The sequence below is a fragment of the Bufo bufo genome, chromosome 8 (assembly GCF_905171765.1).
Source record: "Bufo bufo chromosome 8, aBufBuf1.1, whole genome shotgun sequence".
In the NCBI taxonomy this organism is placed as follows: Eukaryota; Metazoa; Chordata; class Amphibia; order Anura; family Bufonidae; genus Bufo; species Bufo bufo.
Genome location: NC_053396.1, coordinates 54,240,914 through 54,262,381, shown reverse-complemented (window position 1 = coordinate 54,262,381; position 21,468 = coordinate 54,240,914). Strand labels below are relative to the sequence as shown.

General features: G+C 46.4%; 1 protein-coding gene across 1 annotated transcript in view; it reads left to right on the top strand.

Moving 5' to 3' along the window:
• Nucleotides 1–21,468, top strand: part of FRMPD3 (FERM and PDZ domain containing 3) — a 634,362-nt gene that overhangs the window by 401,159 nt on the left and 211,735 nt on the right. The window contains exons 9-10 of the mRNA XM_040406286.1: nt 7,459–7,582; nt 7,655–7,744. Coding sequence (XP_040262220.1) covers nt 7,459–7,582; nt 7,655–7,744 — 214 coding nt within the window. The remainder of the gene's footprint in view (nt 1–7,458; nt 7,583–7,654; nt 7,745–21,468) is intronic.

Genomic DNA, 21,468 nt, shown 5'->3' with positions numbered 1-21,468 from the left:
GGCATAGAGTCCCGACGACGGAACTCTATGCCGGAAGACAATAACGCAAGTGTGAAAGAGCCCTAAGTTTAAGAATTTAAATAAAAGTTATGTTTTATTTAAAATACGGATGGAAACCCCAGTGGGATTTTTTGGTCGGTTGACCAATTGTATAATTTTATCTACATGATAAATGCCATTTGGTCAAGTGAATCAACCCTTTCAACGGTAGTTTGTAGTTATAAAAAGGCATACTGCCCAAAAAAATTTCACACCTAAAGAAAAAAATTAAGGGTTTCTTTTTTATGATTACACAATTTGCATCAGGGCTGCGTACTCTGTGAAGCATATTTTTGGTATCTTCATGGAGAAGTTAATGGGGCTGTGAACTTCTTGCTCTATAAGTGTATCCAGAAGGCTTGGTTGCTGTTATCTCTGACTACAAAGTATTGCATCTTTCATTGGTTAGGGCATCAGACCTATTTGATTTTCTCAAAATTTGCTAGGGGAAAACATTTAGAAACATTAGTAAAATTATGTGTGTACGTGGATGTTGACAATGGGCCCCAAAAGCAGGAGGGGGGAGTATAGTTATTTAAAATGTAACTTTTAATAAGGTCAAAAATATCAGACTAATAGAACTCACTACATAGATAAGACATACATACACATAGACAACCAAAAATGATGCCTGGCTGGTATAGACAAAATTCTGTTCCGTCCGGGGAGACGTGAACAGTCTTACCAGACCCTTTGTAGATAGTGATAGAGGTCCTTAGGTACAGGAGGCAGGAAGCGTTTCGATCAAGCCATGTGGGGATGGTTGCTGTGGTTGTAGAACCGTGTAGATGGAGCGATAGGAATTGTCCTAAATGGCCCTGCCTCAGATGAAGGGGGCTATTATGCTGCTACCTATCTACACGGAGCACTCGCATTGAGAAAGGCGACCCCGTCCGGTAGCCTGTCCCTATAGTGGACCTCACCCTAAAACTACAGGATAGATGCCAGTGGATTTGTTGATGGGAATGCTTCCGGGGGTCTCCCGACGTGGCACGTTTCTGTCCGTGACTCTTCAGGGAAAGACTGCAGGAAGACAGTGAGTGGAAGGCCGCAGGTATCTGGCCTGTGGCTCAATAACACACTGGGGATAAAGGAGACAAGCTAGAAAGCTTGTGTTCTGCTATCCTGGTGTAGGATGCAGTAATGCACTGGAGGGATAGTCCTGTGCTTGGCGGTCCGGCGGACACAGTGGTCCCAGGCAAAAGAAACCCTTCTGGTTTGGGGTGACAATGCAGTGAACCAGCCGCAGTGTTGTACATCAGTACTGGGTTTTAAATAGTCGCGCCCCAGGTCCTTCGCCCCTCCACCTCTGTGGCATCATCACGGCGCAACGCCTACCTGAAGCGCCGCTCATACCCGGTCACGTGACCCCCGCGTCAGAGAACCTGCTCCGAGGCAACATCAACAGGGCAAGGGCGGGCGCAGTCAGTGACGTCACACGTCAACAGTACCACGTGGGGTGGGCGGGATCGCGATAGGGGATGGGCGGAATCGAAGATCATCAGCCAATGGTCATATGGTCTGATGATCGTGTGGAACGCATAGTGTATGCGTCTCCCTTGGTAACAAACACAATGGTAAAGCCTTAGATCGGCTAATGGCATTTAGTGCAGGAGTCATAGACAGGCAAGTGATCAATGCAGCAATTGTTGTCGGAGCGACACCGACAGAATGACATGAGGTCAGAGGTAAATGACAGTGTCCCGTTTACACGGACACCATGCATTAAAGGCCAGGTACTGGTTTAAAGAAGCGCTCTACAGGCTAGGGTCGCGCATTGCGGAAGCATGCGCTACTCAAAGTTCAGAGGAGCGCTCCACAGACTAAGATCGCACATATCAGAAGCAGGCGCTAATCAGGATGTCATGAGCGCCTGCATATGCCGCCATCTGGGTCCAGATGCTATTGACAGTATAGACCAACGTGACCCCATATGTAGCAAGGGTCAGACTAAACCAAAAACAAAGACAAAAACAAAAACAGAAAGCCGTATGCGCATTACAGAAGCAGGCGCTAATCAGAATGGTTTTACGGAAGCGCTCTACAGGCTAAAATCACACATTAGACAATACAGAGGCTGGCGCTAATCAGGATCTCGTGAGCACCTACGTACGCCGCCATCAGGATCAAATGCTAGTGACAATGTAGACCAGCATGACCCCATGAAAGGCAAGGGTATATGCCAGCCTCAATGTGTGCGCAGCGGTGTACAAAGGAGAGGGTGCCCCCAAAACTAGGTAGGCGCAGGCTTAACGCCATATGTGCTAGTTGAGGTGCCCAGTGCCCTGGGTCAACATCAAAGTAACGACAGTAACAATGTAGCACAGAGTGGAACCACCAGCTCCATGACGATTAAACGCTGCCCCGGATCTTCAATCAAGCAGCAGCACCATGGTAGATGAGGCATAAAGGTTTTCATTCTCAAAGAAAACAGGAGAAATTCAATCTCTCGTTCATGCCCAGAGGTGCCGCTGTTTTTAAGATCGAAGATCCAGCGTGCTTCGCGTTGGAGGAGGCTCTTATCCCAGTCCCCCCCTCTTGGAGGGGGTTTCACGAGATCAATGCCCATGAATTTCAGCCGGGCTTTGCCGTTGTGGTCGGTGTGCACATGTTTCGACACCGGGGTGTCCCTCTTGTGTTTCACGTCCCCCATGTGCTCGCCGATCCTCCTCCTAAAATCCCGTATGGTCTTTCCGACGTATTCCAGACCGCATTCACAGAGGATGCGATACACCACACCTCTAGATTTGCAATTGATAAAGTGCGGGATGGAATACGTCTTGCCTGTGACCGAGCTGGTAAAGGATTTTGTAGTCATAATGTATTTGCAGGCAACACACCTGCCACACCTATGGCTACCTACCAAGTTGGACCGCAGCCATGTTGGCTTTGTACTGATGGATGAAAAATGACTGCGAACGAGTTTATCGCGCAGATTGGTACCTCGTCTGTATGTTATCTGTGGACTATCTGCTAATATGTCCAAAAGGTCGGGGTCCATTTTCAGGATCCCCCAGTGGCGTCGTAAGATGTCCCTGACCTGACTTGAACCTCTGTCAAAAGTCGTGATGATACGTGACAGTTTGGTTGTAGGAGTGTTCGGCTGTTTCTTAATTAGTAGGGTCGGTCTCTGTCGTGCTAAGGCCACTTTATAGGCGGTTCTTAAAATATAGTCCGGGTTACCCCCTTAGTAGAAATCTGGCCCTTAGGTCAGCTGCCTGCGCCACAAAATCCTATTTGTCCGAACAATTCCTGCGTAGACGGAGGTATTGTCCTCTTGGTATCCCTCTCCTAAGTGGGAGAGGGTGACTACTCTCCCATCTCAGGAGAGAGTTTGTCGCATTAGGTTTTCTGTGAATCGAGGTATCCAGTTCACCCCTATTATTCCTGGTAATTTTTATGTCCAGGAATGGTAGACAGGTTGGATGGGTCTCGAATGTAAACCTCATGCCAATGTCGTTCTGGTTTAGACGGAATAGGAACGACTCGAATTGAGAGGGGCTCCCGTTCCAGGTGATAAAGATGTCATCTATATATCGCGCCCACAGTCCAATTCTGGATATATCGTCCGGACTCCTATCCCCGAATACCAGGGTCTCCTCCCACCAGCCCAGGAATAGATTAGCATACGACGGGGCACAGGGACTCCCCATCGCGGTACCCCTGAGCTGGTGGTAGATCTTATTATCAAAGGAGAAGAAATTCCTGTTCAGGGTGAATTCTAGGATCCGGACGATGAACTGGCTGTGGGCGCGATATTGGCAGCCCCTGGATTTCAGGAAGAATTCAACTGCTGTTAGCTGGTGCGGTATGGAAGAGTATAGCGCCTCCACGTCTATGCTTGACAGTAGGCATCCACTCTCAAGGGTAAGACCCTCCAATTGAGAGTGGATGCCTACTGTCAAGCATAGACGTGGAGGCGCTATACTCTTCCATACCGCACCAGCTGGGACTAACAGCAGTTGAATTCTTCCTGAAATCCAGGGGCTGCCAATATCGCGCCCACAGCCAGTTCATCGTCCGGATCCTAGAATTCACCCTGAACAGGAATTTCTTCTCCTTTGATAATAAGATCTACCACCAGCTCAGGGGTACCGCGATGGGGAGTCCCTGTGCCCCGTCGTATGCTAATCTATTCCTGGGCTGGTGGGAGGAGACCCTGGTATTCGGGGATAGGAGTCCGGACGATATATCCAGAATTGGACTGTGGGCGCGATATATAGATGACATCTTTATCACCTGGAACGGGAGCCCCTCTCAATTCGAGTCGTTCCTATTCCGTCTAAATCAGAACGACATTGGCATGAGGTTTACATTCGAGACCCATCCAACCTGTCTACCATTCCTGGACATAAAAATTACCAGGAATGATAGGGGTGAACTGGATACCTCGATTCACAGAAAACCTAATGCGACAAACTCTCTCCTGAGATGGGAGAGTAGTCACCCTCTCCCACTTAGGAGAGGGATACCAAGAGGACAATACCTCCGTCTACGCAGGAATTGTTCGGACAAATAGGATTTTGTGGCGCAGGCAGCTGACCTAAGGGCCAGATTTCTACTAAGGGGGTACCCAGACTATATTTTAAGAGCCGCCTATAAAGTGGCCTTAGCACGACAGAGACCGACCCTACTAATTAAGAAACAGCCGAACACTCCTACAACCAAACTGTCACGTATCATCACGACTTTTGACAGAGGTTCAAGTCAGGTCAGGGACATCTTACGACGCCACTGGGGGATCCTGAAAATGGACCCCGACCTTTTGGACATATTAGCAGATAGTCCACAGATAACATACAGACGAGGTACCAATCTGCGCGATAAACTCGTTCGCAGTCATTTTTCATCCATCAGTACAAAGCCAACATGGCTGCGGTCCAACTTGGTAGGTAGCCATAGGTGTGGCAGGTGTGTTGCCTGCAAATACATTATGACTACAAAATCCTTTACCAGCTCGGTCACAGGCAAGACGTATTCCATCCCGCACTTTATCAATTGCAAATCTAGAGGTGTGGTGTATCGCATCCTCTGTGAATGCGGTCTGGAATACATCGGAAAGACCATACGGGATTTTAGGAGGAGGATCGGCGAGCACATGGGGGACGTGAAACACAAGAGGGACACCCCGGTGTCGAAACATGTGCACACCGACCACAACGGCAAAGCCCGGCTGAAATTCATGGGCATTGATCTCGTGAAACCCCCTCCAAGAGGGGGGGACTGGGATAAGAGCCTCCTCCAACGCGAAGCACGCTGGATCTTCGATCTTAAAACAGCGGCACCTCTGGGCATGAACGAGAGATTGAATTTCTCCTGTTTTCTTTGAGAATGAAAACCTTTATGCCTCATCTACCATGGTGCTGCTGCTTGATTGAAGATCCGGGGCAGCGTTTAATCGTCATGGAGCTGGTGGTTCCACTCTGTGCTACATTGTTACTGTCGTTACTTTGATGTTGACCCAGGGCACTGGGCACCTCAACTAGCGCATATGGCGTTAAGCCTGCGCCTACCTAGTTTTGGGGGCACCCTCTCCTTTGTACACCGCTGCACACACATTGAGGCTGGCATATACCCTTGCCTTTCATGGGTTCATGCTGGTCTACATTGTCACTAGCATTTGATCCTGATGGCGGCGTACGCAGGTGCTCACGAGATCCTGATTAGCGCCAGCCTCTGTATTGTCTAATGTGTGATTTTAGCCTGTAGAGCGCTTCCGTAAAACCATTCTGATTAGCGCCTGCTTCTGTAATGCGCATACGGCTTTCTGTTTTTGTTTTTGTCTTTGTTTTTGGTTTAGTCTGACCCTTGCTACATATGGGGTCACGTTGGTCTATACTGTCAATAGCATCTGGACCCAGATGGCGGCATATGCAGGCGCTCATGACATCCTGATTAGCGCCTGCTTCTGATATGTGCGATCTTAGTCTGTGGAGCGCTCCTCTGAACTTTGAGTAGCGCATGCTTCCGCAATGCGCGACCCTAGCCTGTAGAGCGCTTCTTTAAACCAGTACCTGGCCTTTAATGCATGGTGTCCGTGTAAACGGGACACTGTCATTTACCTCTGACCTCATGTCATTCTGTCGGTGTCGCTCCGACAACAATTGCTGCATTGATCACTTGCCTGTCTATGACTCCTGCACTAAATGCCATTAGCCGATCTAAGGCTTTACCATTGTGTTTGTTACCAAGGGAGACGCATACACTATGCGTTCCACACGATCATCAGACCATATGACCATTGGCTGATGATCTTCGATTCCGCCCATCCCCTATCGCGATCCCGCCCACCCCACGTGGTACTGTTGACGTGTGACGTCACTGACTGCGCCCGCCCTTGCCCTGTTGATGTTGCCTCGGCGCAGGTTCTCTGACGCGGGGGTCACGTGACCGGGTATGAGCGGCGCTTCAGGTAGGCGTTGCGCCGCGATGATGCCACAGAGGAGGAGGGGCGAAGGACCTGGGGCGCGACTATTTAAAACCCAGTACTGATGTACAACACTGCGGCTGGTTCACTGCATTGTCACCCCAAACCAGAAGGGTTTCTTTTGCCTGGGACCACTGTGTCCCCCGGACCGCCAAGCACAGGACTATCCCTCCAGTGCATTACTGCATCCTACACCAGGATAGCAGAACACAAGCTTTCTAGCTTGTCTCCTTTATCCCCAGTGTGTTATTGAGCCACAGGCCAGATACCTGCGGCCTTCCACTCACTGTCTTCCTGCAGTCTTTCCCTGAAGAGTCACGGACAGAAACGTGCCACGTCGGGAGACCCCCGGAAGCATTCCCATCAACAAATCCACTGGCATCTATCCTGTAGTTTTAGGGTGAGGTCCACTATAGGGACAGGCTACCGGACGGGGTCGCCTTTCTCAATGCGAGTGCTCCGTGTAGATAGGTAGCAGCATAATAGCCCCCTTCATCTGAGGCAGGGCCATTTAGGACAATTCCTATCGCTCCATCTACACGGTTCTACAACCACAGCAACCATCCCCACATGGCTTGATCGAAACGCTTCCTGCCTCCTGTACCTAAGGACCTCTATCACTATCTACAAAGGGTCTGGTAAGACTGTTCACGTCTCCCCGGACGGAACAGAATTTTGTCTATACCAGCCAGGCATCATTTTTGGTTGTCTATGTGTATGTATGTCTTATCTATGTAGTGAGTTCTATTAGTCTGATATTTTTGACCTTATTAAAAGTTACATTTTAAATAACTATACTCCCCCCTCCTGCTTTTGGGGCCCATTGTCTGCTTATCAAGTTGGAGTGTTTTTCATAGCCTGAACTGCTTCAGTGCTCTGATCAATTTATTGCTGTACGTGGATGTTGCCAAATCAAGATAAAAAATATATATCAGGCTTGATGGTATAATTTCCTTCTTAATCATCTTTCGTTTTCTCTAATATTTCTTTAGGAAAGAATGGGGCTTGGAACCTTTCCTTCCTCCATCACTTCTACATGTCTACAAAGAAAAACCCCTCCGCAAAGCATTGGCTCAACACCTGAAAATTCACCAAAACCAATTATCTGGTAGCAAGGTAAGAAGAATTATAGAAAATAATTTTGTGACAGTTTCACTGATATAATATAACTCTATCTTCTTCTTACAGATGTCTATTATTCAAGCCAAGCTTCGTTACCTACGTATTCTAAATGAGCTGCCTACTTTTGCTGGTGTCCTCTTCAATACAGTTGGCATGGTAATATATAAACTAACTATGTCAACAAATGTAATGCAGCTTATTTCATGGATGCCTTTCTTGTAGAGATAAGCAAACCACTCGAGATTTAGTTCAGGTTTGCCAAATTTAAAAAAAGTTAAGTTTGGACCTGAATCCTGAAGCCTTACAGAAAATGATGGTAGGCACAAGCAGCAGAAGTGGCATGAAGGAGACAGTGGCATGATGGAGACAGCCATAACAGTTGTACAGAACATGATAGTCGGCGGACTCCAGCAGTGGTGGTGGCAGTGGCATGATGGAAGCAAGCAGCAACAGTGGCAAAATTGGGCAACATCAGCAGATATATTCATTGGTCTCTGCTGGAGGAGTATTACAGTCGGTCGCCTTACTTATCCATAATTACTAATTTATACACAGTATTAGAGTTGAGCAGACAGCTGGATGTTCTGGTTCGGCCGAACTTCGAAAAAAAGTTTGAGTTCGGGACCCGAACTTGACCCTGAACCCCTTTGAAGTCAATGGGGACTCGAACTTTGGAGCACTAAAATGGCTGTAAAAATGTCATGGAAAAGGCTAGAGGGCTGCAAATGGCATCAAAATGTGGTTAAGAGCATGGCAAGCGCTCTGCAAACAAATGTGGATAGGGAAATGACTTGAAATAACATAAAATACGTAGAGCAGGGGTCTATGACAGAATTTTTTTTATTGTTTTATTGTCACCTGAAAATGTTAAAGAAAAATTTATTGATTTTTTTTTACCGGTCTATAAGGTATATCAGTGGTACATCACACCCAAAAATGTCTGAATTTCAGCAGAAAATGTAACTGACAAAGTAGTGAAATAGAATAAAATACGTACAAATAAATAAATAAAAATTTGATTTATGAGGTGGAGTTCTATATGGAGTAGGAGTTTGAGGAGGCGGTGGACGTAGCGGTGTAGGTGGAAGCGGTGGTGGAGGAGGACGAGGTAGCCAACACAAGTTTTTAGTTTTAATTTAATTTTTTTACATTAGGGTACATTCCAAAAGAGTGTGAAATATCCAAAATACTAGAATGAGCAATTGCGCTGCAGTATAACAATGGCTGGTTAGTGCCGGTATACATGTCTATTCTGCACAAGGTACGGACCTGTGGGATCCATGTCTGGTTAATTTTAATGAACGTGAGCTTGTCCACATTGGCTGGGGACAGGCGGCTGCGCTTGTCTGTGACGACGCCCCCTGCCGTGCTAAACACACGTTCAGATAATACACTGGCTGCAGGCAGGCCAGCACCTCCAAGGCGTAAAGAGCAAGCTCAGGCCATGTGCCTAATTTGGAGACCCAGAAGTTAAGGGGGCAGAACCGTCGTTCAGTACGTGTAGGCATGTGCACACATACTGCTCCACCATGTTGGTGAAATGCTGCCTCTTGCTAAGACGTTCAATATCAGCTGGTGGTGCTGGTTGTTGTGGCGTGCTGACAAAGCTTTTCCACAATTCGGCCATGCTAACCCTGCCTTCTGATGTGCTGGCGGTGCCCCAGCTGCGTTGGCGACCTCTTCCTCGTCCTCTGCTTTTGCCTTGTGCTTCCACTGTGCCCCCGCTGTCAGGTGCGAATGCCACCAGCAGCGCATCTACCAGTGTGCGCTTGTACTCGCGCATCTTATGATCACGCTCCAGTGACAAAATTAAGGACGGTACGTTGTCCTTCTAACGGGGATCCAGTAGCGTGGCCACCCAGTAATCAGCACAAGTTAGAATGTGGGCAACTCGGCGGTCGTTGCGGAGACATTGCAGCATGTAATCGCTCATGTGTGCCAGGCTTCCCAGAGGCAACGAAAAGCTGTCCTCTGTGGGAGGTGTATCGTCTGTATCCCCCCAGCCACGTACCAGTAATGGCCATGAGCTGGTCTGGGTGCCACCCTGCTGTGAACATGGTTCCTCCTCCTCTATCTCGTCATCCTCCAGAACTGTGCCCTGGCTGGACAATTGTGTACCTTGGGTTTGTGGGGGCAGGAACCCACCCTCGGAGCCACTTGGGAATGACTGTCCGGAAACCCTACGAAATGATCCTTCTCCATCCTTCTCCTGTGCCACATCCTCTTCCATCATCGCCAGCAGCGTTTTTTCAAGGAGGCATAGAAGTGGGATAGTTGCGCTGAGAACGGCGTTATCAACACTGGCCATGTTGGTGGAGTACTCGAAACAGCGCAACATGGAACACAGGTCTCGCATGGAGGCCAATTTATTGATGGTGAAGTGGTGCTGTTCTGCCGAGCGACTCACCCGTGCGTGCTGCAGCTGAAACTCCACTATTGCCTGCTGCTGCTCGCACAGTCTGGCCAACATGTGCAAGGTGGAGTTCCACCTTGTGGGCACGTCGCATATGAGGCGATGAGCAGGAAGGCCGAAGTTACGCTGCAGCGCTGACAGGCGAGCAGCAGCAGGGTGAGAACGCCGAAAGCGCGCACAGACGGCCCGCACTTTTTGCAGCAGCTCTGACATATCGGGGTAATTTTTAAGGAACCAACCACTCATCGGTCTGTCATTCAAGGCCCGTCCACAGCTCCTGCGCGGTGTGGGGTTTGTCCCCCAAACAGATAAGTTTTAAAACTGCCTGCTGTTGTTTACCCCTGGCTGTGCTGAAGTTGGTGGTGTTACACTGACCGGATGAGGAGCTGGTAGAGGAGGAGGAGGAAGCCACAGGAGGCAAACTAAAGCGCCCTGCAATCCTCGGTGGTGGAAGGACATGCGTAAAACTGCTATCCGCCTCAGGCCCAGCCGCCACTGCATTTACCCAGTGTGCTGTTATGTGGATATAACGGCCCTGACCGTGCTTACTGGTCCACGTATCCGTAGTGAGGTGCACCTTGCCACAGATGGCGTTGCGCAGTGCACACCTGATTTTGTCCCCTACTTGGTTGTGCAGGCAAGGGATAGCTCGCCTGGAAAAGTAGTGGCGGCTGGGCACGACGTACTGTGGGACAGCCACCGCCATAAGGCCTTTAAAACTATCCGTCTCCACCAGACGGAATGACAGCATTTGAAAGGCCAGTAATTTAGAAATGCTGGCATTCAGGGCTAGTGTTCGCGGGTGGGTAGGGGAGTACTTCCTCTTCCTCTCCAGCGTTTGGGAGATGGAGAGCTGAACGCTTCCGTGGGACATTGTAGAGATGCTTGGTGACCCAGGTGGTGGTGTTGCTGGAAGATCCTCTTTTTGCGAGGTGGCAGGTGGCACTGTCACTCTATAGGTGGATGAAGAGGCAGAGACTGCAGCAGAAGAGGAAGCAGGAGGAGCCAGAGACCTTTCTTGGTTTTTGAGGTGTCTACTCCACTGCAGCTGGTGCTTTGCACTTCAATGCCTGGTCATGCAGGTTGTGCTCAGGTTGAGAACGTTTATGCCTCGCTTCATGCTCTGATTGCACAGCGTGCAAACCACTCGTGTCTTGTCGTCAGCACATTGTCTGAAGAACTGCCACGCCAGGGAACTCCTTGGAGTTGGCTTTGGTGTGCTCGGTCCCTTGCTGTGGTGGGCAGTAGCAGGCGTACTGTCTAGAGGATGGCCGCTCCGCTTTTGTACCCTGCTCCCTCTTCTGCTGTGTTGATGGGTCTGTGCGACCACAGCCTCTTCCTCCGAACTACATAGGTCACTCGCATGACCTTGATTCCATGTGGGGTCGAGGACCTCATCGTCCTCCACATCATCTTCCACCCAGTCGTCACCCCTGCCCTCCTTTTTGGTCTGCACACTTTCGAAAGCCCCAGCAGTTGGCACCTGTGGTTCGTCATCATCCGGGACGTACTGCAATGGTCCTCCCATGTACTCATCTTGAAAGATACGTGGTTTGACATCGGTGCACTCAATCTCTTCCACTTCTGGGGCAGGGCTAGGTAGATAGCCCTGGGAAACCCTGCTAACAGAGTCATCAAAAAGCAGAAGAGGCTGCTGCATGACTTGGGGTTCAGACTGCTTGGCTGATTTGCAAGGGGGTGAGGTGAAAGACTGATGGACATCGGCTGCAGATGCCAACTGTAGTCTTTCAGCATGAGACTGGGTGGGAGACAATGTGAAGGAACTGGAGCCACTGTCAACAACCCAATATACAGGGAGTGCAGAATTATTAGGTAAGTTGTATTTTTGAGGATTAATTTTATTATTGAACAACAACCATGTTCTCAATGAACCCAAAAAACTCATTAATATCAAAGCTGAATATTTTTGGAAGTAGTTTTTAGTTTGTTTTTAGTTTTAGCTATTTTAGGGGGATATCTGTGTGTGCAGGTGACTATTACTGTGCATAATTATTAGGCAACTTAACAAAAAACAAATATATACCCATTTCAATTATTTATTTTTACCAGTGAAACCAATATAACATCTCAACATTCACAAATATACATTTCTGACATTCAAAAACAAAACAAAAACAAATCAGTGACCAATATAGCCACCTTTCTTTGCAAGGACACTCAAAAGCCTGCCATCCATGGATTCTGTCAGTGTTTTGATCTGTTCACCATCAACATTGCGTGCAGCAGCAACCACAGCCTCCCAGACACTGTTTAGAGAGGTGTACTGTTTTCCCTCCTTGTAAATCTCACATTTGATGATGGACCACAGGTTCTCAATGGGGTTCAGATCAGGTGAACAAGGAGGCCATGTCATTAGATTTTCTTCTTTTATACCCTTTCTTGCCAGCCACGCTGTGGAGTACTTGGACGCGTGTGATGGAGCATTGTCCTGCATGAAAATCATGTTTTTCTTGAAGGATGCAGACTTCTTCCTGTACCACTGCTTGAAGAAGGTGTCTTCCAGAAACTGGCAGTAGGACTGGGAGTTGAGCTTGACTCCATCCTCAACTCGAAAAGGCCCCACAAGCTCATCTTTGATGATACCAGCCCAAACCAGTACTCCACCTCCACCTTGCTGGCGTCTGAGTCGGACTGGAGCTCTCTGCCCTTTACCAATCCAGCCACGGGCCCATCCATCTGGCCCATCAAGACTCACTCTCATTTCATCAGTCCATAAAACCTTAGAAAAATCAGTCTTGAGATATTTCTTGGCCCAGTCTTGATGTTTCAGCTTGTGTGTCTTGTTCAGTGGTGGTCGTCTTTCAGCCTTTCTTACCTTGGCCATGTCTCTGAGTATTGCACACCTTGTGCTTTTGGGCACTCCAGTGATGTTGCAGCTCTGAAATATGGCCAAACTGGTGGCAAATGGCATCTTGGCAGCTGCACGCTTGACTTTTCTCAGTTCATGGGCAGTTATTTTGCGCCTTGGTTTTTCCACACGCTTCTTGCGACCCTGTTGACTATTTTGAATGAAACGCTTGATTGTTCGATGATCACGCTTCAGAAGCTTTGCAATTTTAAGAGTGCTGCATCCCTCTGCAAGATATCTCACTATTTTTGACTTTTCTGAGCCTGTCAAGTCCTTCTTTTGACCCATTTTGCCAAAGGAAAGGAAGTTGCCTAATAATTATGCACACCTAATATAGGGTGTTGATGTCATTAGACCACACCCCTTCTCATTACAGAGATGCACATCACCTAATATGCTTAATTGGTAGTAGGCTTTCGAGCCTATACAGCTTGGAGTAAGACAACATGCATAAAGAGGATGATGTGGTCAAAATACTCATTTGCCTAATAATTCTGCACTCCCTGTACTATTGCCTATACTTGTTCAGGCCTCACCATTCGTAGAGCTGCATTAGGCCCGACCAAATACCGCTGTATATAACGTTTGAATTTCACACGTCCAGATGCAGCTAGGGATGTAAAATAGTGTATTTTGCACAAAAAGGGTGTTTTAAAAAAAAGAAAGAAAATTATGGCTCTATTTCTAGCTAAAATTGCATACTGACTAATTCTGCAAATGCACCAGATGTTGTATATTTGCAAAAAAAGGGTGATTTTTTTACAACCAGATTATTAGTGCAGTTTTTCAAGCTTGGATTAGAATGTCACAAAAGCTCAGATGCAGTGCTGGTGCACTGAGCTTGCATAAAATGGCCGCCGCCGATGCCCACCTAACAGACGGATTAAAGTTATTTTTTTGGGGTCAATGGGCTCAGGGCAGGGTAAAAAGATTGTGCCCTACACCCACACAACTAATTGTATAAAGATCGCTGAGTTAGATTCTCTCCTATTCTCTCCCTGAAATCACCAGTCCAGCAACATCCTCTCCCTACACTTGTAACAGCAGAGTGACGTGCAGAGCTACGTGACTCCAGCTTATATAGAGGCTGGGTCACATGCTGCACTGGCCAATCACAGCCATGCCATTAGTAGGCATGGCTGTGATGGCTTCTAAGGTCGGACAGTTAAACGCTTGTTGATTGGCTGCTCTGCAGCCTTTCAAAAAGAGTGAGAAAGCACCGAACCCCGAACCCGAACTTTTTACTGAAATGTTCGGGTCCGGGGTTCAAAAAATCCAAAAGTTCGGGTACGCTCAACCCTACACACTATCCCTTCATTCACTCATGACTAGTACTTCCTAAAACCCACATACTACACCGACATCTAATTCCCATTTATAATCCTTCCCACTTCACTCCAGTGCATTACCCGATTGCCAGCAATGCCCACACTAGCCTCAGCTACCTAATGCGCATGCGCACACCTCTGGGAGCGATCATGTGACTCCCACTCACGTGACCTCCCGGGGGACGCTACAATTTTACTCCCTGTTAAATAGGTGTCACGCCAGACACAGCGTGCACATCCAGACTGCCTCTATTATGCATCGGCCGCAGGTACTGCAATATACACTTCTAAATTCTGTCTTTATTTATGGATCACATTGGAATGTAGACATTGTAGACTGCCTCAATTATGCACCGGCCACAGGTACTGCAATATACACTTCTAATTCTGTCTGTGTATGGATCACATTGTAATGGCCTTTACATGTTATTCTTTGTTATTCTTTATGTAGCAGCTATAGTGTCTTTCTGTGGGGAGGCACCCAGTCTCGGCAGCACCCCTATAATCTAATGACAGTATAACCGAGGGATCTTGATATATAGGGAGAACTGGGCTGTAGATTTAGGAATAGACAAGTAGTGATTGTATGTCCACCTTGACGAGTGGTAGCAGATGAGCAAACTTTGTACCTTATATCCCTTATTTTGCCTCTACGCAATACTTTCTCAACCAGTTATCTACTTGCCTACTATGGACCACAGACATGATGTTATAGAGCATTTTTCCAGTATATTCATTGTTATACACTTGTGTGTGTATATATTGTAAGGGGTTACACTCTCAGGTTGGGTGGCGATGACAGATTCTCTTGCAGACCACAGGGTTAAAGTCCAAATGCTGCTTTATTTATCACACTCCGGCAATACAGGCAACCCCAGTTATAATTCACTGGGTAAGGTGAAGGTCCAACACCACAAAACATAAACCAAACTAAAATAAACACCTGCCAGTCTGGGCTCTGGCTAATACAGTGAAGTTCCTAACTCACCTATTGAACACCGTTCACACAGAGAATTCGGCTTCTCTAGCCAGCAGGGCAGCCAGCTTCCCAGACTTTCTCCAGGCATTACTCTCCTCAGACTGACAGCCTGGACTGTGCTTTATTTCCCCTTGATGATCCCAGCAGGCTTCAGCTGGGATCCCTCAGGCTAGGGGAAAACCTGTCCCGGAATAGGGTGGACTGGGGAGGTCCCTCTACCAATCCTACCTTCTCCCAGTCCAATAAAATCCAGCCCATAAACTTAACAAAACTGTCTCAGCAACCTACACATTGCTGCTTTTCCAAGAGCTGATCTACAAGAGCATTGGAGATATTCAGGAGATACTCAGGAGGTAATCTGGAGGTGGATACAATCTAAACAAGTAAGATTTGTTTGTTTAAAATCTTTCCCCTCTTTACAATGGCGGACCTGGTTCTGTGCAGGAATTGTTGTGCTTTTATTTCAGGTTTCACTCTTCAGAGGTTTGGATACTGTCTGATCTGTAGACAGCTCTCCATAATGCAGCAGGAAATTACCTTTTTGAAATATGAGATTTGTAAATTAACCACTAAACAAACTCAGGCTGAGAACATTGCAATGCCACTGCCACAGAGGCCCCCTAGAATTGGAAGATGGGTTACTGTAGGTTCTGGTAGACTGAGAGTTGTGGATAGAAGACATGTCCCACAGTCTGTGGCTCTCCATAATTCATTTGCAGCACTTTCAGAGTGCAAGAGCAACATGGAGGATGGCTCAAGCACAGTGGGTGAGAAACAATCATCTCCCATGCCTAAAGTATGTAAGACTGCAGCCAAAGACAAAAAGGAGAAGGTGAGGATTGATAGTAAGCAGCTGTTGGTGGGCGATTCCATCATAAGAGGTGTGAAGTTTGAGGAGAATGGTGTTGTGAGATGTCTCCTTGGTGCTACAGCTAGCAGGGATAGACGACGGATCCTTAATATTGTTAGGCAAGCAAAGCAGGAAAGGGAAGTGGATGTTATTCTCCATCTTGGGACAAACGATCTGGCTTGCAATGAGGTTTCAAAGGTGAAAGAAGCTTTTCACACACTTGGAAAGGATATACGGGAGGTTGCATCAACTGTTTCATTCTCTGCAGTTTTGCCTGTGCATAACCTTCAGCATGACAGGAAGATGCACATTAAGGAATTCAATGTATGGCTTGGTGAATGGTGTCTGAACCAAGGGTTTGGCTTTGTGTCTCATGTTAGCTCTTGTTGGAATGGAAAAGAACTGTACAAGAAAGATGGCTTGCATCTTTCTCTCAAAGCAACGAATGTCCTCGGTGAACAGTTCCAGGTATTTGCTAAGAAGCATTTAAACTAGGAAAGGGGGGCAAAAGAGTGATAATCCAGCAGTCCAACTGCCCCCCGAAACAATGCCAGAAGAGGCCAGTAGCACAAAGGTTAAGAAATGACAAGCTCAGAGTCTTGTCTACAAATGCTCGCAGTCTAGGGAATAAGATCAATGAACTTGAGGCTATAATGGCATCTGAGAATATAGATGTAGTGGCTGTTACTGAAACGTGGTTCAAGGGGAGTAATGACTGGGATATATCAATACCAGGGTTCTCTCTATACAGGAAAGACAGAGAAGGCAAGAAGGGGGAGGGGTGGCCCTGTATGTGAAAGATAGCATAAAATCTAATTTAATCAGTGATACAGTCCTAACCTCAGTATCTGAGGAAAGGGATTTAGGGGTCATTATTTCAGAAGACTTAAAAGGTAGGCAGACAATGTCATAGAGCAGCAGGAAATGCTAGTAGAATGCTTGTGTGTATAGGGAGAGGAATTACCAGTAGAAAGAGGGAGGTGCTCATGTCGCTCTACAGAGCAATAGTGAGACCTTATTTGGAGTATTGTGCTCAGTACTGGAGACCATATCTCCAGAAGGATATTGATACTTTGGAGAGAGTTCAGAGAAGAGCTACTAAACTGGTACATGGATTGCAGGATAAAACTTACCAGGAAACATTAAAGGACCTTAACATGTATAGCTTGGAAGAAAGACGAGACAGAGGGGATATGACAGAAACTTTTAAATACATAAAGGGAATCAACAAGGTAAAAGAGGAGAGAATATTTAAAAGAAGAAAAACTGCTACAAGAGGACATAGTTTTAAATTAGAGGGGCAAAGGTTTAAAAGTAATATCAGGAAGTATTACTTTACTGAGAGAGTAGTGGATGCATGGAATAGCCTTCCTGCATAAGGCCATCCTTCATATAAGATAAGATAGGGCCAGGGGCTATCCATAGTATTTAGTATATTGGGCAGACTAGATGGGCCAAATGGTTCTTATCTGCCGACACATTCTATGTTTCTATGAGACCATTTTAACCTTCTGGATTTTATTTACCTCACCCAGTTGAGGAAGCTGGGTGGGATATACCCCCCTTCCAGGACTTTACCATACACTTTTCTGTTCACCTTACCACAATATATACAAACCGGATTCCAAAAAATTTGGGACACTATACAAATCGTGAATAAAAACTGAATGCAATGATGTGGAGGTGCCAACTTCTCATATTTTATTCAGAATAGAACATAAATCACAGAAAAAAAGTTTAAACTGAGAAAATGTACCATTTTAAGGGGAAAATATGTTGAATCAGAATTTCATGGTGTCAACAAATCCCCAAAAAGTTGGGACAAGGCCATTTTCACCACTGTGTGGCATCTCCCCTTCTTCTTACAACACTCAACAGACGTCTGGGGACCGAGGAGACCAGTTTCTCAAGTTTAGAAATAGGAATGCTCTCCCATTCTTGTCTAATACAGGCCTCTAACTGTTCAATCGTCTTGGGCGTTCTTTGTTGCACCTTCCTCTTTATGATGCGCCAAATGTTCTATAGGTGAAAGATCTGGACTGCAGACTGGCCATTTCAGTACCCGGATCCTTCTCCTACGCAGCCATGATGTTGTGATTGATGCAGAATGTGGTCTGGCATTATCTTGTTGAAAAATGCAGGGTCTTCCCTGAAAGAGATGACGTCTGGATGGGAGCATATGTTGTTCTAGAACCTGAATATATTTTTCTGCATTGATGGTGCCTTTCCAGACATGCAAGCTGCCCATGCCACACGCACTCATGCAACCCCATACCATCAGAGATGCAGGCTTCTGAACTGAGCGTTGATAACAACTTGGGTTGTCCTTGTCCTCTTTGGTCCGGATGACATGGCGTCCCAGATTTCCAAAAAGAACTTCGAATCGTGACTCGTCTGACCACAGAACAGTCTTCAATTTTGCCACACTCCATTTTAAATGATCCCTGGCCCAATGAAAACGCTGGAGCTTGTGGATCTTGCTTAGAAATGGCTTCTTCTTTGCACTGTAGAGTTTCAGCTGGCAACGGCGGATGGCACGGTGGATTGTGTTCACTGACAATGGTTTCTGGAAGTATTCCTGAGCCCATTCTGTGATTTCCTTTACAGTAGCATTCCTGTTTGTGGTGCAGTGTCGTTTAAGGGCACGGAGATCACGGGCATCCAGTATGGTTTTACGGCCTTGACCCTTACGCACAGAGATTGTTCCAGATTCTCTGAATCTTCGGATGATGTTATGCACAGTTGATGATGATAGATGCAAAGTCTTTGCAATTTTTCGCTGGGTAACACCTTTCTGATATTGCTCCACTATCTTTCTGCGCAACATTGTGGGAATTGGTGATCCTCTACCCATCTTGGCTTCTGAGAGACACTGCCACTCTGCCACTCTGAGAAGCTCTTTTTATACCCAATCATGTTGCCAATTGACCTAATTAGTGTTAATTGGTCTTCCAGCTCTTCGTTATGCTCAAATTTACTTTTTCCAGCCTCTTATTGCTACTTGTCCCAACTTTTTGGGGATTTGTTGACACCGTGAAATTTTGAATCAACGTATTTTTCCTTTAAAATTATACATTTACTCGGATTAAACGTTTGATCTGTCATCTACGTTCTATTACAAATAAAATATTGACATTTGCCATCTCCACATCATTGCATTCAGTTTTTATTCACAATTTGTTTTGTGTCCCAACTTTTTTGGAATCCGGTTTGTATATTGTGGGGGGTGCGCTCTTCTCCGGGGGTCATTCTCACAGATACGGCTTCAGGACATCAGGTTTCAGGTCCAAACAGTGTATTTATTGTGCCACACCAGCAAAAACAAAACAATAAACAATCGCCCGTCCAGGCTCTAACTAAACACAAAATTCCTGACTCACCTAAGTCACCGTTCACACCCTGTGATCACATGCGGCTTTTTCAGCCAATGTCCAACAGCCTCCTGGCTGTACAGGGCACAGTACGTTCACTGTCTCCAGTCCAGTGTCTCTTGTTGGAGATTGGGGCTCAATATTCCGCCTGACTATGGCCCTGCGACCCACCCAGGTGTCGCTTTGACACCCAACTCCAGGCTATCTCCCAGCCTTGTGGTCCCTCAGCCTTGCCCACAGAACCTCCAGGCCTCTGTCCACAGGTAACACACTCCCCCCTTGCTGACACATTGGGAGGTGGTTTATGCCAGGCTGAGTACCTCCAGCTGGTCTCACCTGTGGTGGAATAGGGGTGTGGACCGCACTATCCACCCCTTCCTTGCCTCTACCCTGTGTGAGACCTGTCACTGTCTCCCAATATATATATATATATATATATATACTCGCCTAAAGAATTATTAGGAACACCATACTAATACGGTGTTGGACCCCCTTTTGCCTTCAGAACTACCTTAATTCTACGTGGCATTGATTCAACAAGGTGCTGATAGCATTCTTTAGAAATGTTGGCCCATATTGATAGGATAGCATCTTGCAGTTGATGGAGATTTGAGGGATGCACATCCAGGGCACGAGCTCCCGTTCCACCACATCCCAAAGATGCTCTATTGGGTTGAGATCTGGTGACTGTGGGGGCCATTTTAGTACAGTGAACTCATTGTCATGTTCAAGAAAAAAAATTGAAATGATTCGAGCTTTGTGACATGGTGCATTATCCTGCTGGAAGTAGCCATCAGAGGATGGATACATGTTCTCATTCTGTTTACGCCAAATTCGGACTCTACCATTTGAATGTCTCCACAGAAATTGAGACTCATAAGACCAGGTAACATTTTTCCAGTCTTTAACAGTCCAATTTTGGTGAGCTTGTGCAAATTGTAGCCTCTTTTTCCTATTTGTAGTGGAGATGAGTGGTACCCGGTGGGGTCTTCTGCTGTTGTAGCCCATCCGCCTCAAGGTTGTGCGTGTTGTGGCTTCACAAATGCTTTGCTGCATACCTCGGTTGTAATGAGTGGTTATTTCAGTCAACGTTGCTCCTCTATCAGCTTGAATCAGTCGACCCATTCTCCTCTGACCTCTAGCATCCACAAGGCATTTTTGCCCAGAGGACTGCCGCATACTGGATGTTTTTCCCTTTTCACACTATTCTTTGTAAACCCTAGAAATGGTTGTGCGTGAAAATCCCAGTAACTGAGCAGATTGTGAAATACTCAGACCGGCCCGTCTGGCACCAACAACCATGCCACGCTCAAAATTGCTTAAATCACCTTTCTTTCCCATTCTGACATTCAGTTTGGAGTTCAGGAGATTGTCTTGACCAGGACCACACCCCTAAATGCATTGAAGCAACTGCCATGTGATTGGTTGACTAGATAATTGCATTAATGAGAAATAGAACAGGTGTTCCTAATAATTCTTTAGTGAGTATATGTATATATATATATATATATATATATATATATATATATATATATACAGTTGCAAGAAAAAGTATGTGAACCCTTTGGAATGATATGGATTTCTGCACAAATTGGTCATAAAATGTGATCTGATCTTCATCTAAGTCACAACAGTAGACAATCACAATCTGCTTAAACTAATAACACACAAAGAATTAAATGTTACCATGTTTTTATTGAACACACCATGTAAACATTCACACTGCAGGTGGAAAAAGTATGTGAACCCTTGGATTTGATAATTGATTGAACCTCCTTTGGCAGCAATAACTTCAACCAAATGATTCCTGTAGTTGCAAATCAGATGTGCACAACGGTCAGGAGTAATTCTTGACCATTCCTCTTTACAGAACTGTTTCAGTTCAGCAATATTCTTGGGATGTCTGGTGTGAATCGCTTTCTTGAGGTCATGCCACAGCATCTCAATCGGGTTGAGGTCAGGACTCTGAATGGGCCACTCCAGAAGGCGTATTTTCTTCTGTTTAAGCCATTCTGTTGTTGATTTACTTCTATGCTTTGGGTCATTGTCCTGTTTCAACACCCATCTTCT